Genomic DNA, 17,124 nt, shown 5'->3' on the forward strand with positions numbered 1-17,124 from the left:
AGCGGCGCGCATGCGCCCTCAGCTCCCCCGGCGCCGGAGCCCGAGAGCGGCCGTTGCCTGGGCGATCCCTCATGGCCGAAGCCGGCCCGGTGCTCTCCCCGGAGGCGGAGGAAGAGGAAGAGGCCGACGAGGAGCTCCTGCAGCTGGAGACGGAGCCGCCGGTCCTGCTGCTTTCCGGGCGGGCGGCGCGGACCGCCCCCGGCGGCGCCGTCCGCCTCCCCGCCGGCCGGGACCCGTCGGAGGCGGCCAGTGAGGAGGAGCCGGAGGGCGACGGCGAGGAGTCGGAGCCGTTGCTGGGCGCGGCGGCGGCGGGCCGGGGCCGGCGGACCCGTGAGGGGACAGGTGAGCGGCGGTGTGGTTGACGGGTGAGCGCGCCTGCGCAGTGGCCGGAGGGGGCGTGGCCACGGCTGGGTCTCCCTGGGAGGGGCAAGTAGAGGCGGTCCTCGACTTACGGCAGCCCGCTTAGTGACGGTTTTGGGCGCTGAAGCGTTGTGGCCGTCCGCGCAGGGCGTGGCGGAGGCGTGGCGGAGATGAGCTTCTCCCTGGACGACCCCGAGTTTGCGGAAATCATGCAGCAAGCCGAGCAAGCCATGGAAAGCGGAGTCTTCCCGGAAAGGATCTCCCAGGGCTCCAGCGGAAGCTACTTCGTCAAGGACTCGAAGAGAGTGAGTTGGCCCGTGGCGCCGGGTGGTTCGGCTCTGGGATGGGGTGAGACGTTGCCGGAACGGGTCCGGTGGAAACGTTTTTTTTTTAAATTTTTTATTTTATTTTAATCCCATTTATATCCCGCCCTTCTCCAAAGACTCAGGGCGGCTTACCATCTAAGCACAAATCAATGTGCTTAGCATATACATAGAATGAAGGCTACTGCTAAGCTTGTAAGCCGCCCTGAGTCTTCGGAGAAGGGCGGGATATAAATGGAATTAAAATAAAATAAATAAAATAAATAGCTTTCATTCTATGTATATGCCTGCTTATTAGGGCTTTCATACACCCCCCAAGCGGCATTATTACAAAGCCAGCTTATTGCCCCCAACAATCTGGGTCCTCCTTTTACCTACCTGGGAAGGATGGAAGGCTGAGTCAACCTTGAGCCTGGTGGGACTCGAACCTGCACTAATTGCAGGCAGCTGGTGTTTGGCGTGGTCCAGGTTGAGCGTGCATATCTGCAGGCACAGATGATGATGATGACAACAAAAACAACAGGTGGAGGATGGATGAATGAGCCTTTATTGTCAAAGTACAACCATGTATACATTGAGATTGGCTGAGCCTCCCTTTGTGCCCCCATCCCCCAAAAGAGCCTTGGTGGAGCAGTGGGCTGATGCCTCCTTAAGTAACCCCAGCTGCCTGCCATTAGTGCAGGTTCGAGTCCCACCAGGCTCAAGGTTGACTCAGCCTTCCATCCTTCCGAGGTAGGTAAAAGGAGGACCCAGATTGTTGGGGGCAATAAGCTGACTTTGTAATAATGCCGCTTGGGGGGTGTGTGTGAAAGCCCTAATAAGCAGGCCTATACATAGAATGAAGGCTACTGCTAAGCTTGTAAGCCGCCCTGAGTCTTCGGATAAGGGCGGGATATAAATGGGATTTAAAAAAAAACTTACAGTGACACAAACCCTCCATCTTATTACACCATGTGAACTGATTGCACCACACACCGGCCTTGCAAGTCAATTATGCATAAAGTTTATACAAATTATTTCCCGTTCAAAAGCCTAACAGCCCATGGATAAAAGCTGTTCTTCAGCCTGTTGGTGCGGCTGGCTATACTCCTGTATCTCCTACCCAATGGTAGGAGAGTAAAGAGTGTGAGTCATCCCTGAGAATCTTCCTCACTCTTCCAAGGCAGCGGGCCCTGGCGATGCCATCCGGTGGTTTCAGGGGACAGCCCACCATGTCTTGTGCTGTGCTCACCACCCTCTGTAATGCCTTCCTATCCGCGGCTGTCAGACCAGCATACCCAAACCACAATACCATACAAGAGGACGCTCTCTATAGTAGACAGGTAAAAGAGGGTCATAAGCCGTTGATGATGATGATGATGATGGAAGGGACCTTGGAGGTCATCTAATGAATGAACCTTTATTGTCAAAGTACAACCACGTATACATTGAGATTGGCTGAGGCTCCCTTCGTGCCCCCACCCCCAACTCATAGTGACAACAAACCCTCCATCTTGTTACACCAGGTGAGCTAATAGCACAACACACCAACCTCCTGCTCAGGCAGGAAAACCTGTACCATTTCGGACACACGATACATGATACCAGAGTGTGTGCAGCACTTCCTACCGCGGCATCTTGCTAGCAGGACTGCTAAGCAGATTTGAGCAATTCTGTGGTTTGTTGAACATTGTGTACCTTTGAGCATCCCCTCCTTCATTCTCTTCCAATACGCGGTAGCCAGCAGTTTTTGCATTTGTTTTATGATTTTCTATTCGGAAAATAACAAATACACAGTCCTACTTTATGCATAATGCTATAAACAGCATGGACAGAGGGAACCTGGACTTTTTAAGCATGGTTAACTAATGTACCCTTTTTTTGTTGGGTACATACGGAGTTTACTGGGTCAACATTTCTTTGGTTAATACTATATGGAAAAATTTCGTGAGCAATTTTAAGAAAAGCCTCCTTTTTGTCCTATAACACTTCTCTTGATTTATAAATAAAGGGTCAGCATTCCTTTAACAAGAGATTTATTTTCCATGATGTGTTTCAAAAGGTCCTGTTTGTACGAATATGTGGTTGCTAAGACTTGGAGCCAACTTAATGGCACAGTTTATAAGTGTGTGCGTGCACACACAGTTTCCAACTTTGGATTCATAATTTATTTATTTTATTTATTTATTTATGAATGGATAATACTTATTGATTTCCAATGCTCAAAGTATCTGACCAACACAGTCGGATATTTGGGAGATATTATCTAAAAGAAGTTGGGTTAGAAAAAGCTGAAAGGCCAAGTTTCATGGTTTTTAGTACTTTTGAGATATAAATTGGAAAAACCTTTGTAACCTGAAATGATTGCAAGTTGCTTAAAGCAGAGGCCCCCAGCCTTTTGGGCATCAAGGACCGGTTCCGTGGAAAGAGGTTTTTCCACGGACCGGAGGGTGTGTGGTTTTGTGTGCTGCCTGCATCCCGCGGATGGGGCTTTGCTTGTTTGTGCGGACCGGTTACTGGCATGCCACAGCCCGGTACCGGTCCACAGACCGGGGGGGTTGGGGACCCCTGACTTAAAGGACACCAATCCATAAGAGCATTGTATCTTTTTCCTGGGAAGCCAAATTGCTGTTTTGTTCTGGATCTGCCTACAGATCCTAAGGTAAAGGATCTAGCGTGCGTGCTCGTCGTTTCCGACTCTAGGGGCCGGTGCTCATCTCCGTTTCAAAGCCGAAGAGCCAGCGCTTGTCTGAGGACGTCTCCGTGGTCACGTGGCCGGCATGACTAGACGCCAAAGGCGCATGGAACGCTGTTACCTTCCCACCGTAGTGGTCCCTATTTTTCTACTTGCATTTTTACGTGCTTTCGAACTGCTAGGTTGGCAGAAGCTGGGACGAGTAACAGGCGCTCACTCTGTTACGCAGCACTCGTGATTCGACTCGCCAAACTGCCGACCTTCTGATCGACAAGCTCAGCGTCCTAGCCCACTGAGCCACCGTGTCCCTTCTACAGATCCTATTAAATAGTAAAATGTGGGTCGTAACTATCTTTTGTGTTGATATAATGTATCACTACCTGCATTAGAGGAGCCTTTGCCATGCTCAACAATTTCTGAATCAAATAAAATTAAGGATGTAAGACTGCTTTATAGACAAGGAAAGTAAAGTTCATAAATACTTGAAATATATGTGACACACAGTGACGTTAGATGAAAGGACATTAGTATCAAATACAATACTTTTTTTGTAGGCTACTTCCTTAAAGTAGCCCCATGCTAAAATAGTTCTACAGCAGCCTTCCATTCACAATTACTGCTATTTAGCTTCTTCCCCTAAGTTTTTGCAGTAATACCCTTCTTCACTATGGAAGAAGGGCAAGTAATTGAATATGACTAAACATGTTAAGATTCATAGGAGACGAAAGAAAGAGGAAATAAGGGGACTAAATTGGAAGTAATTGTGTATAATGAATTCTGGCATGAAAACAGATGCTGCCGCTGTCTGTTCCAAAGCCAGTTGCTAATGAAATCATTTCATTTGCAACTGGGCCTTGTAGTCTCCAATTTCAGATAATTCAATGGTTGCCGTCGTATCCATGCAACCCCATTTTAAATTTCAAATCAACGTCTCCACCTTCTCAAGGCCATTTATTATTAAAGAAGACAAATTGGTCCACGATTTTTATACAGGCTTGGCTTGTTTCTGTCTCTGGCTTCACCATCAGCCATCAATTGGCACTAAAAGCTTTATGCTGCAACAGCATAACTGGTAAAACCTGCTCTTTGTTTATTGCGAGTTGCCATGTACCTCTCAACTTCAGCCCATTAGTTTTTTATTTTTATCTGCCTGCTTTTCATACGGCAAAGTATACATCTTAACTTTAAAGGTTAAGGTAAAGGTTCCCCCGCACGTGCGTGCCAGTTGTTTCCGACTCTAGGGGCCGGTGCTCATCTCCGTTTCAAAGCCAAAGAGCCAGCGCTTGTCCGAGGACGTCTCCGTGGTCATGTGGCCGGCATGACTGGACGCCAAAGGCGCATGGAACGCGGTTACCTTCCCACCGTAGTGGTCCCTATTTTTCTACTTGCATATTTACGTGCTTTCGAACTGCTAAGTTGGCAGAAGCTGGGACGAGTAACAGGCGCTCACTCTGTTACGCGGCACGCAGGATTCGACTCGCCAAACTGCCGATCATCTGATCGACAAGCTCAGCGTCCTAACCCACTGAGCCACACCGCGTCCCATTCTTAACTTTAGGGACACTATTAGAGTCAATGTTATAGTATATTTGGAGAATATGCAATGATTGCATTGCATTGAAGGGCAAGTAAAACTCTGTCAGAGGTAAGTAATAGTTTATTGTGTGTCTGGTCTTTTAAATCTCATTGCAGTGAGAGTCAAAAAAATTGCTCCTTTTATTGCGCCTTCATGTCGAAAGTCAGGACTTAACAGTAGCTGCATTGTCCTCTCCTCTTTCCATCTGAGATGAATGGCAGTCCCAAAACAACAGCATCATATTGCATTTTTTGATTTATTTTTGGAATGCTTTATCCCGCTAATGGACATTGTATAAATAAAATATGCTTGATTGTGATTATGGTTTAAATACCAGCATGTATTTGTTTGGGAAGATGGAGTTGCAAAGATATGAACCCTTTATATTTTGATGCTTGACCTGTAATGAAATGTATTTTGAATTTATGTAACTTTTAACATCTCGGGGCAAATGTTTTTGATGCTTCGCCATGCTCTATTCAGCTTTAAAAAAAAAAGAATCTCTGTGGGTATAATATTTGAGTTGAGAAAATACTGCATTTGTACGAGGCCATTTTGTGGGATCCATTGGGGCCTTGGATAAAAGCCAGTAATACAGCTTCTACATTACGGAGTTCTTCTACTTTACCTATATAGCCTTTTAGATCATAGGTGTAGAACAGCCGTGTCCCTTAGCCTGTGGATTGTATTCACTTAACGTTACGGGCAGTCCTCAACTTTCAGCCACAGTGGAGCCCACAATTTCCGTTTGCAAAGTTGAGACGTCGGTCAAGTGAGTGTGGCCCCATTTTACGACCTTTCTCGCCCCATTTGTGAAGTGAATCACTGCAGTTGTTAAGTTGGTTACACAGTTGTTAAGGGAAGCTGGCTTCCCCATTGTTTCTGCTTGTCCTAAGGTCACAGTTGCCGAGTGAATTCTGATCGTGTGACCTTGGGGATGCCGACATTGTCGTAAGCGTGAAGTCGCTTTTCCCCGTGCCGTTGTAACTCGGAACAGTCACTCAGTGAACTGTCGTGAGCCGAGTGACATTGAACTTTAGCTAACCAGGTAGCTGTAGACAACCAAGGCCAGGAAAGCTTATCTTCCAAGCCAGTTTTTGTCTAGTGGAAATTGAGGAGCCGAGTTCTAGTCCCGCCTTAGGCAGGAAAGCCAACGGGATGACTTCGGGGCCGATCGTTCCCTCTCAGCCCAACTCACTTCACAGAGTTAATGTCGTGAGGAGAATAGGAGAAAGGAGAGTTAGGTATGTTTGCTACCTTGAGCAATTTATAAAACTAACAAAGGCAGGATGAAAAAATTAAAAATATGTGTTTTTCTAAACTATTTTTATTTATGTGTATGGAGATTCTCTGTCATCCCGGTCATGATTGATCCAAAAGTGCTTTTTCTGGAGGCAACTGGACTTTCTTGTTTTTCTTTGAAGAGGTTTCGCTTCTCATCCCAGAAGCTTCTTCAGCTCTGACTGAATGGTGGGGAAGGGAAGGATTTATACTCCTTGCAGACCGCTGGTCTTTTTGCCTTCTTTTAAAGCAGGGGCCTTCAAACTTGGCCCTTTTATGACTTGTGGACTTCAACTCCCAGAATTCCTCAGCCAGACACGTGAGCTGAGGAATTCTGGATAGTGAAGTCCACAAGTCATAAAAGGGGCCAAGTTTGAAGGCCCCTGTCTTAGAGAATCGATGAGGTCCCTTGGAGGTTTGTCTGTGTCCTCAGGGTCTGTATACCACTAGCAAACGAGCGCAGACTTTTCTGATTCCTCACGATTCCTTATTCGTTCTTCCTTTCTTTTTCTCCTTTAGAAAAGCATCGGAGTATTTAAACCCAAATCCGAAGAGCCTTACGGTCATCTAAATCCAAAGTGGACCAAATATTTCCACAAAATCTGCTGCCCTTGCTGTTTTGGCAGGGGCTGCCTTGTTCCTAATCAGGGCTACCTCTCCGAAGCGGGTGCCTATCTGGTGGACAGTAAACTAGGATTAGGAGTGGTACCCAAAACAAAGGTAAGAGTGGTTTGCAACATCAGTTAAGCCTGAAGAAAAGCATTTCTGGCTAAAACTGTAAAAAAACATAAAAAAAATGTCGAATAAAACCTTTGAAACTAATTTTCAGGCTGGGAAAATAAGTTTTGACTTTTGGAGTTCACTAGCTAGGACGCTGGTCTCGTAAGGCAAAAAAAAATTAGCTTAGGTAACTGCTTCTTTCCTTTTTTTGGCCTGCGGGTCCAATTGCATTTTATCGATAACGCTGTTATAGATACGGAGCTGCCAACATCGCTCTTAACCATGCAGGTTTCAGGGTGAATCCAGTCAATCATTTTTTTTTTACCCCCCTTACCATACACTTTTCTTTCACTCCTCCTTTTTTGCAGTAGCTTTCAAATTTGACTACTTGCAATTTTGTGGTCGTAACTCTCCGAAACCCGCCTAATAAAAACATCGCTGGAACACGAGGCAGGCAACTATAGAAGAAGCAGCTCCGATGAAATCGGCTCCGTTGATTCTCCTCTGAACCCTTGGATGGGAGGAAGGGAGGGAGATGAACATTTTTACCTTGGTTTATTGCTAGAAGCAGGGAGTTCTCGAGTTATGACCACAATCGAGCCCAAAAATTTCCGTTCCTAAGTGAAACATTGGCTGAGTTTTGCCCCATTTTACGACCTTTCTTCCCACCGTTGCTAAGTGAGTCGTTGCAGTGGTGAAATTAGCGACACGGTTGTTAAGTGAATCCGGATTCCACGCTGATTTTGCTTGTCAGAAGGTCGCGAAAGGGGATCACGTGACTTCCCCCCCCTCCTCCGGGACATTGCGACGCTCATAAGCGTGAATCGGTCGCCAAGTGCCTGATTGCGTGACTGCGGGGGTGCTGTGTGTGAAAAACGTCCGGAGGTCAGTTTTTTCTCTGTGCCGTCGTAACTTTGAGCAGTCACGAAATGAACTGTTGCAAGTCGAGGACCGCCTGGGTAGCTTGATAAAGAGGTGGGTGCAGTGAGGGCAGTGTCAGAATTAAAATGCCAAATTTTAATTCATTACAATGTCAAATTATTCTGTGTTCTAAGGTTGTCGGCTTCGTTAGCGAGACGTTCAACTATAGTGCAATCGATCGTGCCAAATCCAGAGGCAAGAAATACGCTTTGGAAAAAGTGCCTAAAGTGGGCAAAAAGTTTCACCGAATTGGACTACCTCCTAAGGTAGGTTTTCCTTGGCCATCCTGGAAGCATTCCTGACTTTGGTTGCATTCATGGGGTGTCTGCGTGTGGTTGTTTCCTTCTATTCCTCTTCTGGGGTAATTTGTAAGTAATAAAGTATAAATAATAAGAAAAAGTTTAAATTCTGATGTAACGCTAAAGACGGAAAGGAACGGTGAAGTTATTTCCTCAGTAGAATTTATTTTATTTTTTTTTAACCGAAGAAATACAAGAAAACACAGACAAAAATCAGTCCCGTTCGTTAAAAGCCCTGGAGCTAATTCCTGGTGCATCAAAGGACTTTGAGGCCTTTGATTCTTAAATTAAGTTTTATTCATGGATAACATAAAATGTGAAAATACAAAAGCAAACAGCAAAAAGGGAAAAGAGAAAAGGTGTGACGAAAGGGAGGGGAAGAGAGAAGAGAGGCATTGACTCCTGACTCTGTCGCAGTAAAATCAGACATTAAAATCAAATCTCCACTTTTTCCCTTTCTAGAGTAGCAAGCGCTGGCCATTTCTGCATCGGCAGGTCAGTCTAATCGGTAAAACCCAAAATCGTGACGTCATTTCTATTTCCACCTCAAGGCCTTTGATTCTTGACTTGCAGTTTCAGATTAAAAATACTTGTCGAAAGGCATTCTCAAGCCAACTGCAATTTTGATGCTTAAAAATGGTATCTTCCTTCCCAATAATTGTTTTATTTATTTATTTAGTCATCCATTCATTTTATTTTATTTATACATATACACATATGTATCACTCACACACGCACTGTGTGTGTGTGTTATATATGTGTGTGTGTGATGTGATTATACACACACACACACACACACACACACACATATGCTCATGGCTGCACTTAGGGAGGGCCTTTGCTGTAGTATTTTTCTTGGCTTTCACATATAAAGAGCACTTTGCATGCTTTACGTCAGGGGTCTTCAAACTTGGCCCTTTTATGACTTGTGGACTTCAACTCCCAGAATTCCTCAGCCAGGCATGCCTGGCTGAGGAATTCTGGGAGTTGAAGTCCACAAGTCATAAAAGGGCCAAGTTTGAAGACCCCTGCTTTACGTGTTCAGGTCCGTTTCACAAGCTTCCTTTCCGCCCACAGGTTGGCTCCTTTCAGCTCTTCGTGGAAGGCTACCAAGAGGCCGACCATTGGCTCAGGAAATTTGAAGGTGACCCCTTGCCGGAGAACACGAGGAAACAGTTCCAGTCACAGTTTGAAAAACTGGTTGTGCTTGATTATGTTATCAGAAATACTGGTGTGTAATCGTTGTTCCCCCCCCCCCTTAACTTTTTCTTCGGTTATGAGATTATCCTTGAATTCTTGTCAGAGTCGAGCAGAGGAAAATGGGCTAGAAAAGTGACCTTGTTCTTTAAGGCTTAGAGCAGGGGTCCCCAACACCCACAAACACCCCCCCCGGGTCGTGGACCGGTACTGGGCTGCGGCATGCCAGCAACCGGTCCACACAAACAAGCAAAGCATCCCACCCGCGGGATGCAGGCAGCACACAAAACCAGGCCCCCTCCGGTCCGCGGAAGAACCTCTCCCCACGGAAGCGGTCCCTGGTGCCCAAAAGGTTGGGGGAACCTCTGGAGTAGATGGTATCTATGAATGATCGCTACTTTTAGGACAGACCGTGGTAGACTAATAGAGATAATCCTCGACTTACAGCAGTCCATTTAGCGACCGTTCACTGTTACAACGGCACTGGAAAAGGTGGCTTGGTGGGACCATTTTTCACACTTGCCGACCGTTGCAGCATCCCCCGGGGTCACGTGTTCAAAATTCAAACGCTTGGCAACTGATTCATAATTACGACGGTTGCAGTGCTCCAAGGGATCATCTGATCCTCTTTGGGGACCTTGTGACAAGCAAAGTCTGTGGAGAAGCCAGATTCACTTAACAACCGGGGACTAACTTAAGAACTGCAGTGATTCACTTGACCCCTGGGGTGTGTGTGTGTGTGTGTGTGTCTGTCTGTCTTTCTCTCTCTCTCTCTCTCTCTCTCTCTCTCTCTCTCTCTCACACACACACACACACAGAGGTTGCCTGATTTTAAAATGTTTTAACACCAGTTAATCAAGATAATTGTGAAACTAGGATGCCACAAAGCACCATCCTTATCAAAGCTCTAAAAAAAAAAATAAAAGTTGGGTAGGCATCTCCAGTTCGGAGTTGTGCTCAAACTGCTTGAGGCCAAGACCAAGCAAACATCGCACGTAATATTCCGGGGGAGAATGGCGGTTTGTGGGTTCCGTTGAACTAGTTTGCCTTCTGAGGAATGGGTGTTCTGTGAGGATCCCTGCCCAACAGAGCAGCTAGTTTTGAGAATACCCATAATATGCTTACCAAAATTCCGTCCGCCCCCAAAAGGCAGAAGATCTCCGAAGGAAACGTATAGAATAGCTTGTGGTTCAAGGCGTGAAGCATCCAGAATTGTTCTCCTCCTGCAATTCGTTTAAAATAACAGGCCCGGCTCTTTAAATATTACAAGCTGAACTCTACTGTATTAAATATTAAATATTACAAGCTGAATTAAATATTACAAGCTGAACTCTACTGTATTACATTACAGTGGCAGATTTTACTGCAGCACCCTTGCGTTTCATTTAATTGTGATTCTCCCTAATTTCTTTGAAGACAGAGGCAACGATAATTGGTTAGTCAAGTACGAAAAGCAGAGCGACGGGACGGATCTTCCTGATAAGGTAGGACATAAGCCTCCTCTTCTGTTTCAATCACGGGGACACCGTATGATCAATAAGTGATGTGATTTGTGTTCAGGTTGATGTAGCTATCCGATTGTGGATTTTATAAAGGAATTCTTTCTCATCCCGTGTTCTTATGGAATAAGATGGAATTAAATAATGTCTGATGCTTCCTCAGTTATCAATTTTATACACTCGTGCTAGATGAGCGACAAATAGCAAATGGAAAAGAATTGCATGGCATATACCGCGCAGGCTTAATATCCTGTTCAAATATTAGTTTTGGGGTTTTTTTTGTGTTAAATGGGTACGCCTTGATTTGTTTTTTAAATTGCTTTCCAATAGGAGATCCAGTGGATTAATGAAAAGGAGCCTATTATTAAAATTGCAGCAATTGATAATGGCCTTGCTTTTCCTTTCAAGCATCCCGATGAGTGGAGAGCCTGTGAGTCTTTGAATTTTTCTAGATAAGAATGCATGAGATTGCAAGGATTGTTATTAGTAGATTTTATTATCTCTACAGATGGAACAATAGCGTGAAGTTAAGGCGCTGGCCTAGAAACCAGGAAATTGTGAGTTCTAGTCCTGCCTTAGGCACGATAGCCAGCTTGGTGACTTTCAGTCATTCTTTCTCATCCACACCACCTCACTGGGTGATTGTGGTGGGGAAAAAGAAGAAGAGGAAAAACTATTATGTATGTTTGCCAGCTTGAATTACTTATAAAGTAAAAAACGTCAGATAGCAATAGCCATAGCCCTTAGACTTATATACCGCTTCACAGTGCTCTACGGCCCTCTCTGAGCCATTTACAGAGTCAGCATATTTGCCCACAACAATCCGGGTCCTCATTTTACTGACCTCAGAAGGCTGAGTCAATTTTGAACCGGTCAGGATCGAACCCTTGGCAGTTGGCAGAGTTAGCCTGCATTACTGCATTCTAACCGCTGCGCCCCCAAAATAATAAATAATAATATCCACCTAACAAACAAAAGGCTGGCATTCGTGCTTTTCTTTTCAAGTTGTTAACTTCACGCGAACAGAAATTACTGATGGGATTTTGTATTGCAAAGACCCTGTAAAGCTTCTGTATAGCTTTCAAAGTGGTCCAGATTGGCTATACCTAATTATACACTATACATAATGGACAATTATGCACTTTGTGTGTGTTTATTTTGCAAAAGTGCCACGTTTGGCAACGTTAACTGGTCTTGTGTGAATGACGTTTCATTTAAGTTGGGACGAGGACAGCTTCATGGGGTAGAACGTTCAGACTTTAAGGAATTCCTGAGGCCAAGATTGCTAAGATTCTGCTTCTGATTTTTTTTCCTCATTAGATAAAAATGCGCTTGAGACACGTAGCCCTCGACTTACAACCACAATTGGGATGGGGACTTCTGTTGCTAAGTGAGGCAGCCGTTAAGCAGATCTCGCGGCTTCTTTTTGCTGTGGTTGCTAAGCAAATCATTGCAGCTTATTTGGAAAGGCTTCCCTTCAGACTAGACAGTCACCTGACTGAGATGGTGTAGGTTCTCCTGCTTGAGCAGGGGGCTGGACTAGATGACCTCCAGGGTCCCTTCCAGCTTCTATTCTATTTCTATTCTATTTCTATTTCTATTTCTATTCTATTCTATTCTATTCTATTCTATTCTATTCTATTCTATTCTATTCTATTCTATTCTATTCTATTCTATTCTAATTCCATTCTTATTCTTATTCCATTCCACATTCTATTCTTTGCTATTGCTATTGCTAATTCTATTCTATTCTGTTCTCTTCTCTTCTCTTCTCTTCTCTTCTCTTCTATTCTATTCTATTCTATTCTATTCTATTCTATTCTATTCTATTCCCATCCCATTCTCTATTCTATTCTATTCTATTCTATTCTATTCTATTCTATTCTATTCTATTCTATTCTATTCTATTCTATTCTATTCTATTCTATTCTATTCCCATCCCATTCTCTATTCTATTCTATTCTATTCTATTCCCATCCCATTCTCTATTCTATTCTATTCTATTCTATTCTATTCTATTCTATTCTATTCTATTCTATTCTTATTCTTATTCTTATTCTTATTCTTATTCTTATTCCATTCCACATTATATTCTTTGCTATTGCTAATTCTATTCTATTCTATTCCATTCCATTCCATTCTATTCCATATTCCATATTCCATATTCCAATTCACCTCCCTCTTTTTGTCTCTTTTCCCCCCTCCCTCAGATCCTTTCCACTGGGCTTGGCTTCCACAAGCAAAGGTCCCCTTTTCTCAAGAGACAAGGGACTTGATACTGCCTCGTATTTCTGACATGAATTTTGTGCAGGATCTCTGTGAAGACCTTTATGAACTCTTTAAGGTAATTTCAAAAGTAACTTTGGGCAAATACCGTTTAAAGTAGCACGGCAAAGGGCAGAGTGAAGCGCATTTGGGCATGTGGTCCCCGTAACGTAATCGGTCGTTCTAAGCGGGAAATGCGGTGAAATGTCAAAAGGAGGAAAGTTAGCGGGGCTTTTCGCAAGATTACTTGAATGGTTTGGTATAATTTCTTCCTTATTATTTTAAGTCTGGTTATTTATAGGTGGGTCTGATTTGAATTTTCCCAAATCGATTTATTTTTCTTCCAATACAGACTGACAAAGGGTTTGACAAAGCCACATTTGAGAACCAAATGTCAGTGATGAGAGGACAGGTAAGGGGATTTTTCTCTTGGGCGATGGGTTTTAAATTCGTATTATTATTATTTTTTTGCATCATGTATAGTTGTAGCAGTTGCTTTTAAGTTCGGTGTGGAATCCAGGTTCCCCCCCCCCTCCCCTTTCTGGAAAAGAAAGTTATTCTTTCCTAAAATTAGGAGGGTGCAACTTATTCTTACTTCTACACCCCTTTGAAGGTCTGCCTTGGCAGGTCAGCGTGCCTGGCGGAGGAATTCTGGGAGTTGAAGTCCAGAAGTCATAAAAAAGGGCCAAGTTTGAAGACCCCCCCCCCCGCCCTAGAGAAATACATAGCAGGATCTCTCTTTAGGCCCGACGGTTTCCGCTAGCACTAGGGCTAAGTTTTTTTTTCTATCTCAGCACCGTTCCTTTTTCAATCTTTGCAGATACTTAATCTTACTCAGGCCTTAAAGGACGGGAGAAGCCCCCTCCAGCTGGTCCAGATGCCCCGGGTGATTGTGGAGAGGAGCCAGGGTGGGACTCAAGGAAGGATCGTCCACTTGAGCAACGCCTTCACCCAGACTTTTCACAGCAGGAAGCCTTTTTTCTCCTCCTGGTAAAAGACAAGGGAAGACCTTCGCTTTAAGCCAGACGTTCCACTATTACTACTACGTAAAGATTTCCGAATGTTTTTCCCCCTCCCCCCGTCATCCCCACCCCCCCACCCCAAAATGCTGGGCTGCCAAAACCTCAGAAAGTTTTTTTTTTATATATTGAATGTAACTCAAGTTTATAGTTTATTTAAAATCGTGAACCTTTTCACATCAGGGAGACGAGCTTGTCCTAAAACTGTATATTTTTATAGACGATGTTCGATGTTTTCTGTTAATTTAGTTTGGAAAGGGGCAGGGGGGTGGGGGAATAAAAGTTTACAGATGCCAAAGACTACTTTTCACTCAATTGGGGGTGGGGGTGGGGGAAACCACATTCTGTTGCCTACAATATCAGAAATGATAGTCTAATTTTTATAGATAGAAGGATTGAAATGCCTGGCCTTTGACTCCATTACACAGTTGTCTTTCCGTCATATATGTAATCTACTATACAGGACCAATAACACGCCCCCTCTGCGTTCAAGGGCTTGGAGGTGGATTAAATACATGTTGGTAGTCCAGAGGAAACATATTGTCATTGTAGTTCTTACAGTTTCTTTGCATTGAAGTGCAGGCAGTTCTAAGTTGGCGTTAGCACCCACTCCACTGTGTATTGTTTGATTTGGGAAAGGAGTAAGTAAGGGTTTATTTCAGTGAGTCCAGCCCACAGTTGCATGCGTAATTTATTGCACAGCCCCTCTCTGCGTTTATAGATTTGAGCTCCATCTGTACTAAAAGCAGGAAAAAAAAGAATTTACAAATGTGTGTTTTTTTCTTTGGGTTGGGGGGGGGGTCCACAGTTTTCGGAATCCGGTTCCAAGTTTTCATTCCTTTTCAGTTTGTTTTCTGGGTACAAAAATTGAGCCAGTTACAGATGACTTTGTTGATGCTTGAAAATATCCTTTGGAAGGAAATAAAAGACACTTTTAACATTGTTTTACTTAATGCCAAGAAGTAACATATTCCAAGAATTGTTGATTTTTCTGGACCAAGAACTGGATGAGAGAAATGCTACAAAAAAACGGAACATGGGTTGTTGTTATTATTTTCTGAGATGATACATATTGATAAATGTATGCTTGGGTCTTGTGATTATTTTTTTTTTGGTCAGGGCGATGAATTGGGGAAATACAGTATTTTGTTAGAGCAACATTTCTGCTGCGATTTTGTCATAGTGTTGGGGTTTCGAAACTTTTACCACAGCCGATGAAATTCACTAACTTGAAACCAATGTAGACAGTTTACTAACAGTATGTTAGTGCCTCTTCCTGACACCATATCTTGGTCTTGAGGAGATAAAAAAACCTTGCAAATCAGAAAAAAAATGCTTTTAATCATTTTGTTGTCAGGCAATTCCTCAGCAGTTCTAAACTTTGAATTTGGCTTTAGCTGATCAATTGCAAGAATAATAATCGGAGTACCTTTACACTTGCCAGGAATTTAGTAAAACTTGTTTTAAATTTCAAGGTTTGAAGCTCAAAACGTCTGTGTCAATTATAGGGGATTTTTTGGGTTAAACGTTGTGCTTTCTCAGAAATGCTGTATCTTTAACTGCAGAGCAATACCCTCGGCGTCCTTGCATTGCTGTTTTTCCTTAATATCTCAGAGTTTGTTAAACCAATGTAGCCTGTTGGGGTAATTTACTTGACCTCCTAAAAATGTATAAGCCTTAATATTGAAAATTTACTGTATTTCGGGGGTTTATAAATTTGTTCTGATTTCAGTTTTTTTAATCACTTCCTGCAAATTATTTAAAAAGGAAAGAGAATGGACTTGACTTTCTCAAAACAATAAAGACCACGGTCTGCGCAGCTCTGCGACAATTGTCCGGTTACATTTAATCTGTTGTTTGGAGAAAAACATCTAAAACAGAGAATCTTTCCTTTGTTAAGATGAGGTCCTTTTTACCTAGTTGTGGTATTTCTCATGCTGCTGTCTTCAGGGTTCCTAGCACTCGGCATAACAAGACAAACACAATTTTAGCCAGCCCGATTGTTTTATCATTAAAGGGAATGGTTTCAATGAAAAATCTCGCGTTTCTGATCTTTTAACGCTTACCCAGAAAAGCCAAGAGGAAGTTTGGAAAGATCAGCAAACCAAATAGTAGTGTGCCTTCCTGGGAAATGATTGAAAAACTGACTCCCAGGCACTTGCTCCTGCACGCAATTTTGATTCTTTACAGATTGCAACGTATTGGGTCATTTCCTAATAGTTTGCATATAAAGAATGGCTTAAAAAAGAGAGCCCGGTCCTCCTTTCTTCTTCTTCTTCTTCTTCTTCTTCTTCTTCTTCTTCTTCTTCTTCTTCTTCTTCTTCTTCTTCTTCTTCTTCTTCTTCTTCTTCTCCTTCTCCTTCTCCTCCTTCTCCTTCTCCTTCTCCTTCTCCTTCTCCTTCTCCTTCTCCTCCTTCTCCTTCTCCTTCTCCTTCTCCTTCTCCTCCTCCTCCTCCTCCTCCTCCTCCTCCGTAATTTTTTGGTGCAGTGGTGAAGCGGCTGGCTCAGAGACCAGGAGACAGTGAATTCTAGTCCTGCCTTAGGCGTGAAAGCTGGCCTTGACTGACTTTGAGCCGCTCATTCTTTCTCAACCCAATTCATTTTGCAGATTGGTCGTTAGGAGGAAAGAGCATCTTCAGTTACTTACAATGCAGTAAAAGGCGGGACAATCCAATACAGATTGGCATTGTCTTATCCTCCCAATTAACTGAGTCAAGACTCACAGGTGGTCCTCAACGTACGGCCATTTTTCACACTTGCGACTGCTGGTCCAAATTCAGATGCTTGGCGCTGGACTTGTATTTATGACGGTTGCAGCGTCCCAGGGTGGGGCGTGGGAGTTCCCGTTCTCTTCTTTGCGTGGCCTTTTGACAAGCCAAGAAAAAAGGGAAGCCAGATTCACGTAGCAACCAGGTTACTAACTTAACAACGGTGGCAAGAAAGGTCGTAAACCGGGACAAAATTCCCTTAACCGCTGTCTCACCGGGCAA

At 43.8% G+C, this 17,124-nt stretch overlaps 1 protein-coding gene across 1 annotated transcript; it reads left to right on the forward strand.

Annotated features, from left to right (window-relative positions):
* Nucleotides 1-16,156, forward strand: PI4K2B (phosphatidylinositol 4-kinase type 2 beta). Its single transcript, XM_083367683.1, has 10 exons — nt 1-342; nt 508-665; nt 6,734-6,934; nt 7,990-8,121; nt 9,232-9,385; nt 10,768-10,835; nt 11,181-11,280; nt 13,061-13,194; nt 13,468-13,527; nt 13,936-16,156. Exons 1-10 carry the CDS (start codon nt 72-74, stop codon nt 14,107-14,109), a joined length of 1,452 nt encoding a protein of 483 aa, XP_083223809.1. The 5' UTR covers nt 1-71; the 3' UTR covers nt 14,110-16,156.
* Nucleotides 16,157-17,124: the final 968 nt, after the last annotated feature.

The sequence above is a fragment of the Vipera ursinii genome, assembly GCF_947247035.1.
Source record: "Vipera ursinii genome assembly, chromosome: 7".
Taxonomy (NCBI): Eukaryota; Metazoa; Chordata; class Lepidosauria; order Squamata; family Viperidae; genus Vipera; species Vipera ursinii.

Excerpts from the sequence above, each read along its gene's own strand:
- PI4K2B (XM_083367683.1), top strand. The coding sequence starts at position 72 with ATGGCCGAAGCCGGCCCGGTGCTCTCCCCGGAGGCGGAGGAAGAGGAA. Across the intron at positions 6,935-7,989 it reads GAGTGGTACCCAAAACAAAG|GTTGTCGGCTTCGTTAGCGA; the intron begins GTAAGAGTGGTT and ends CTGTGTTCTAAG. Across the intron at positions 13,195-13,467 it reads ACCTTTATGAACTCTTTAAG|ACTGACAAAGGGTTTGACAA; the intron begins GTAATTTCAAAA and ends CTTCCAATACAG.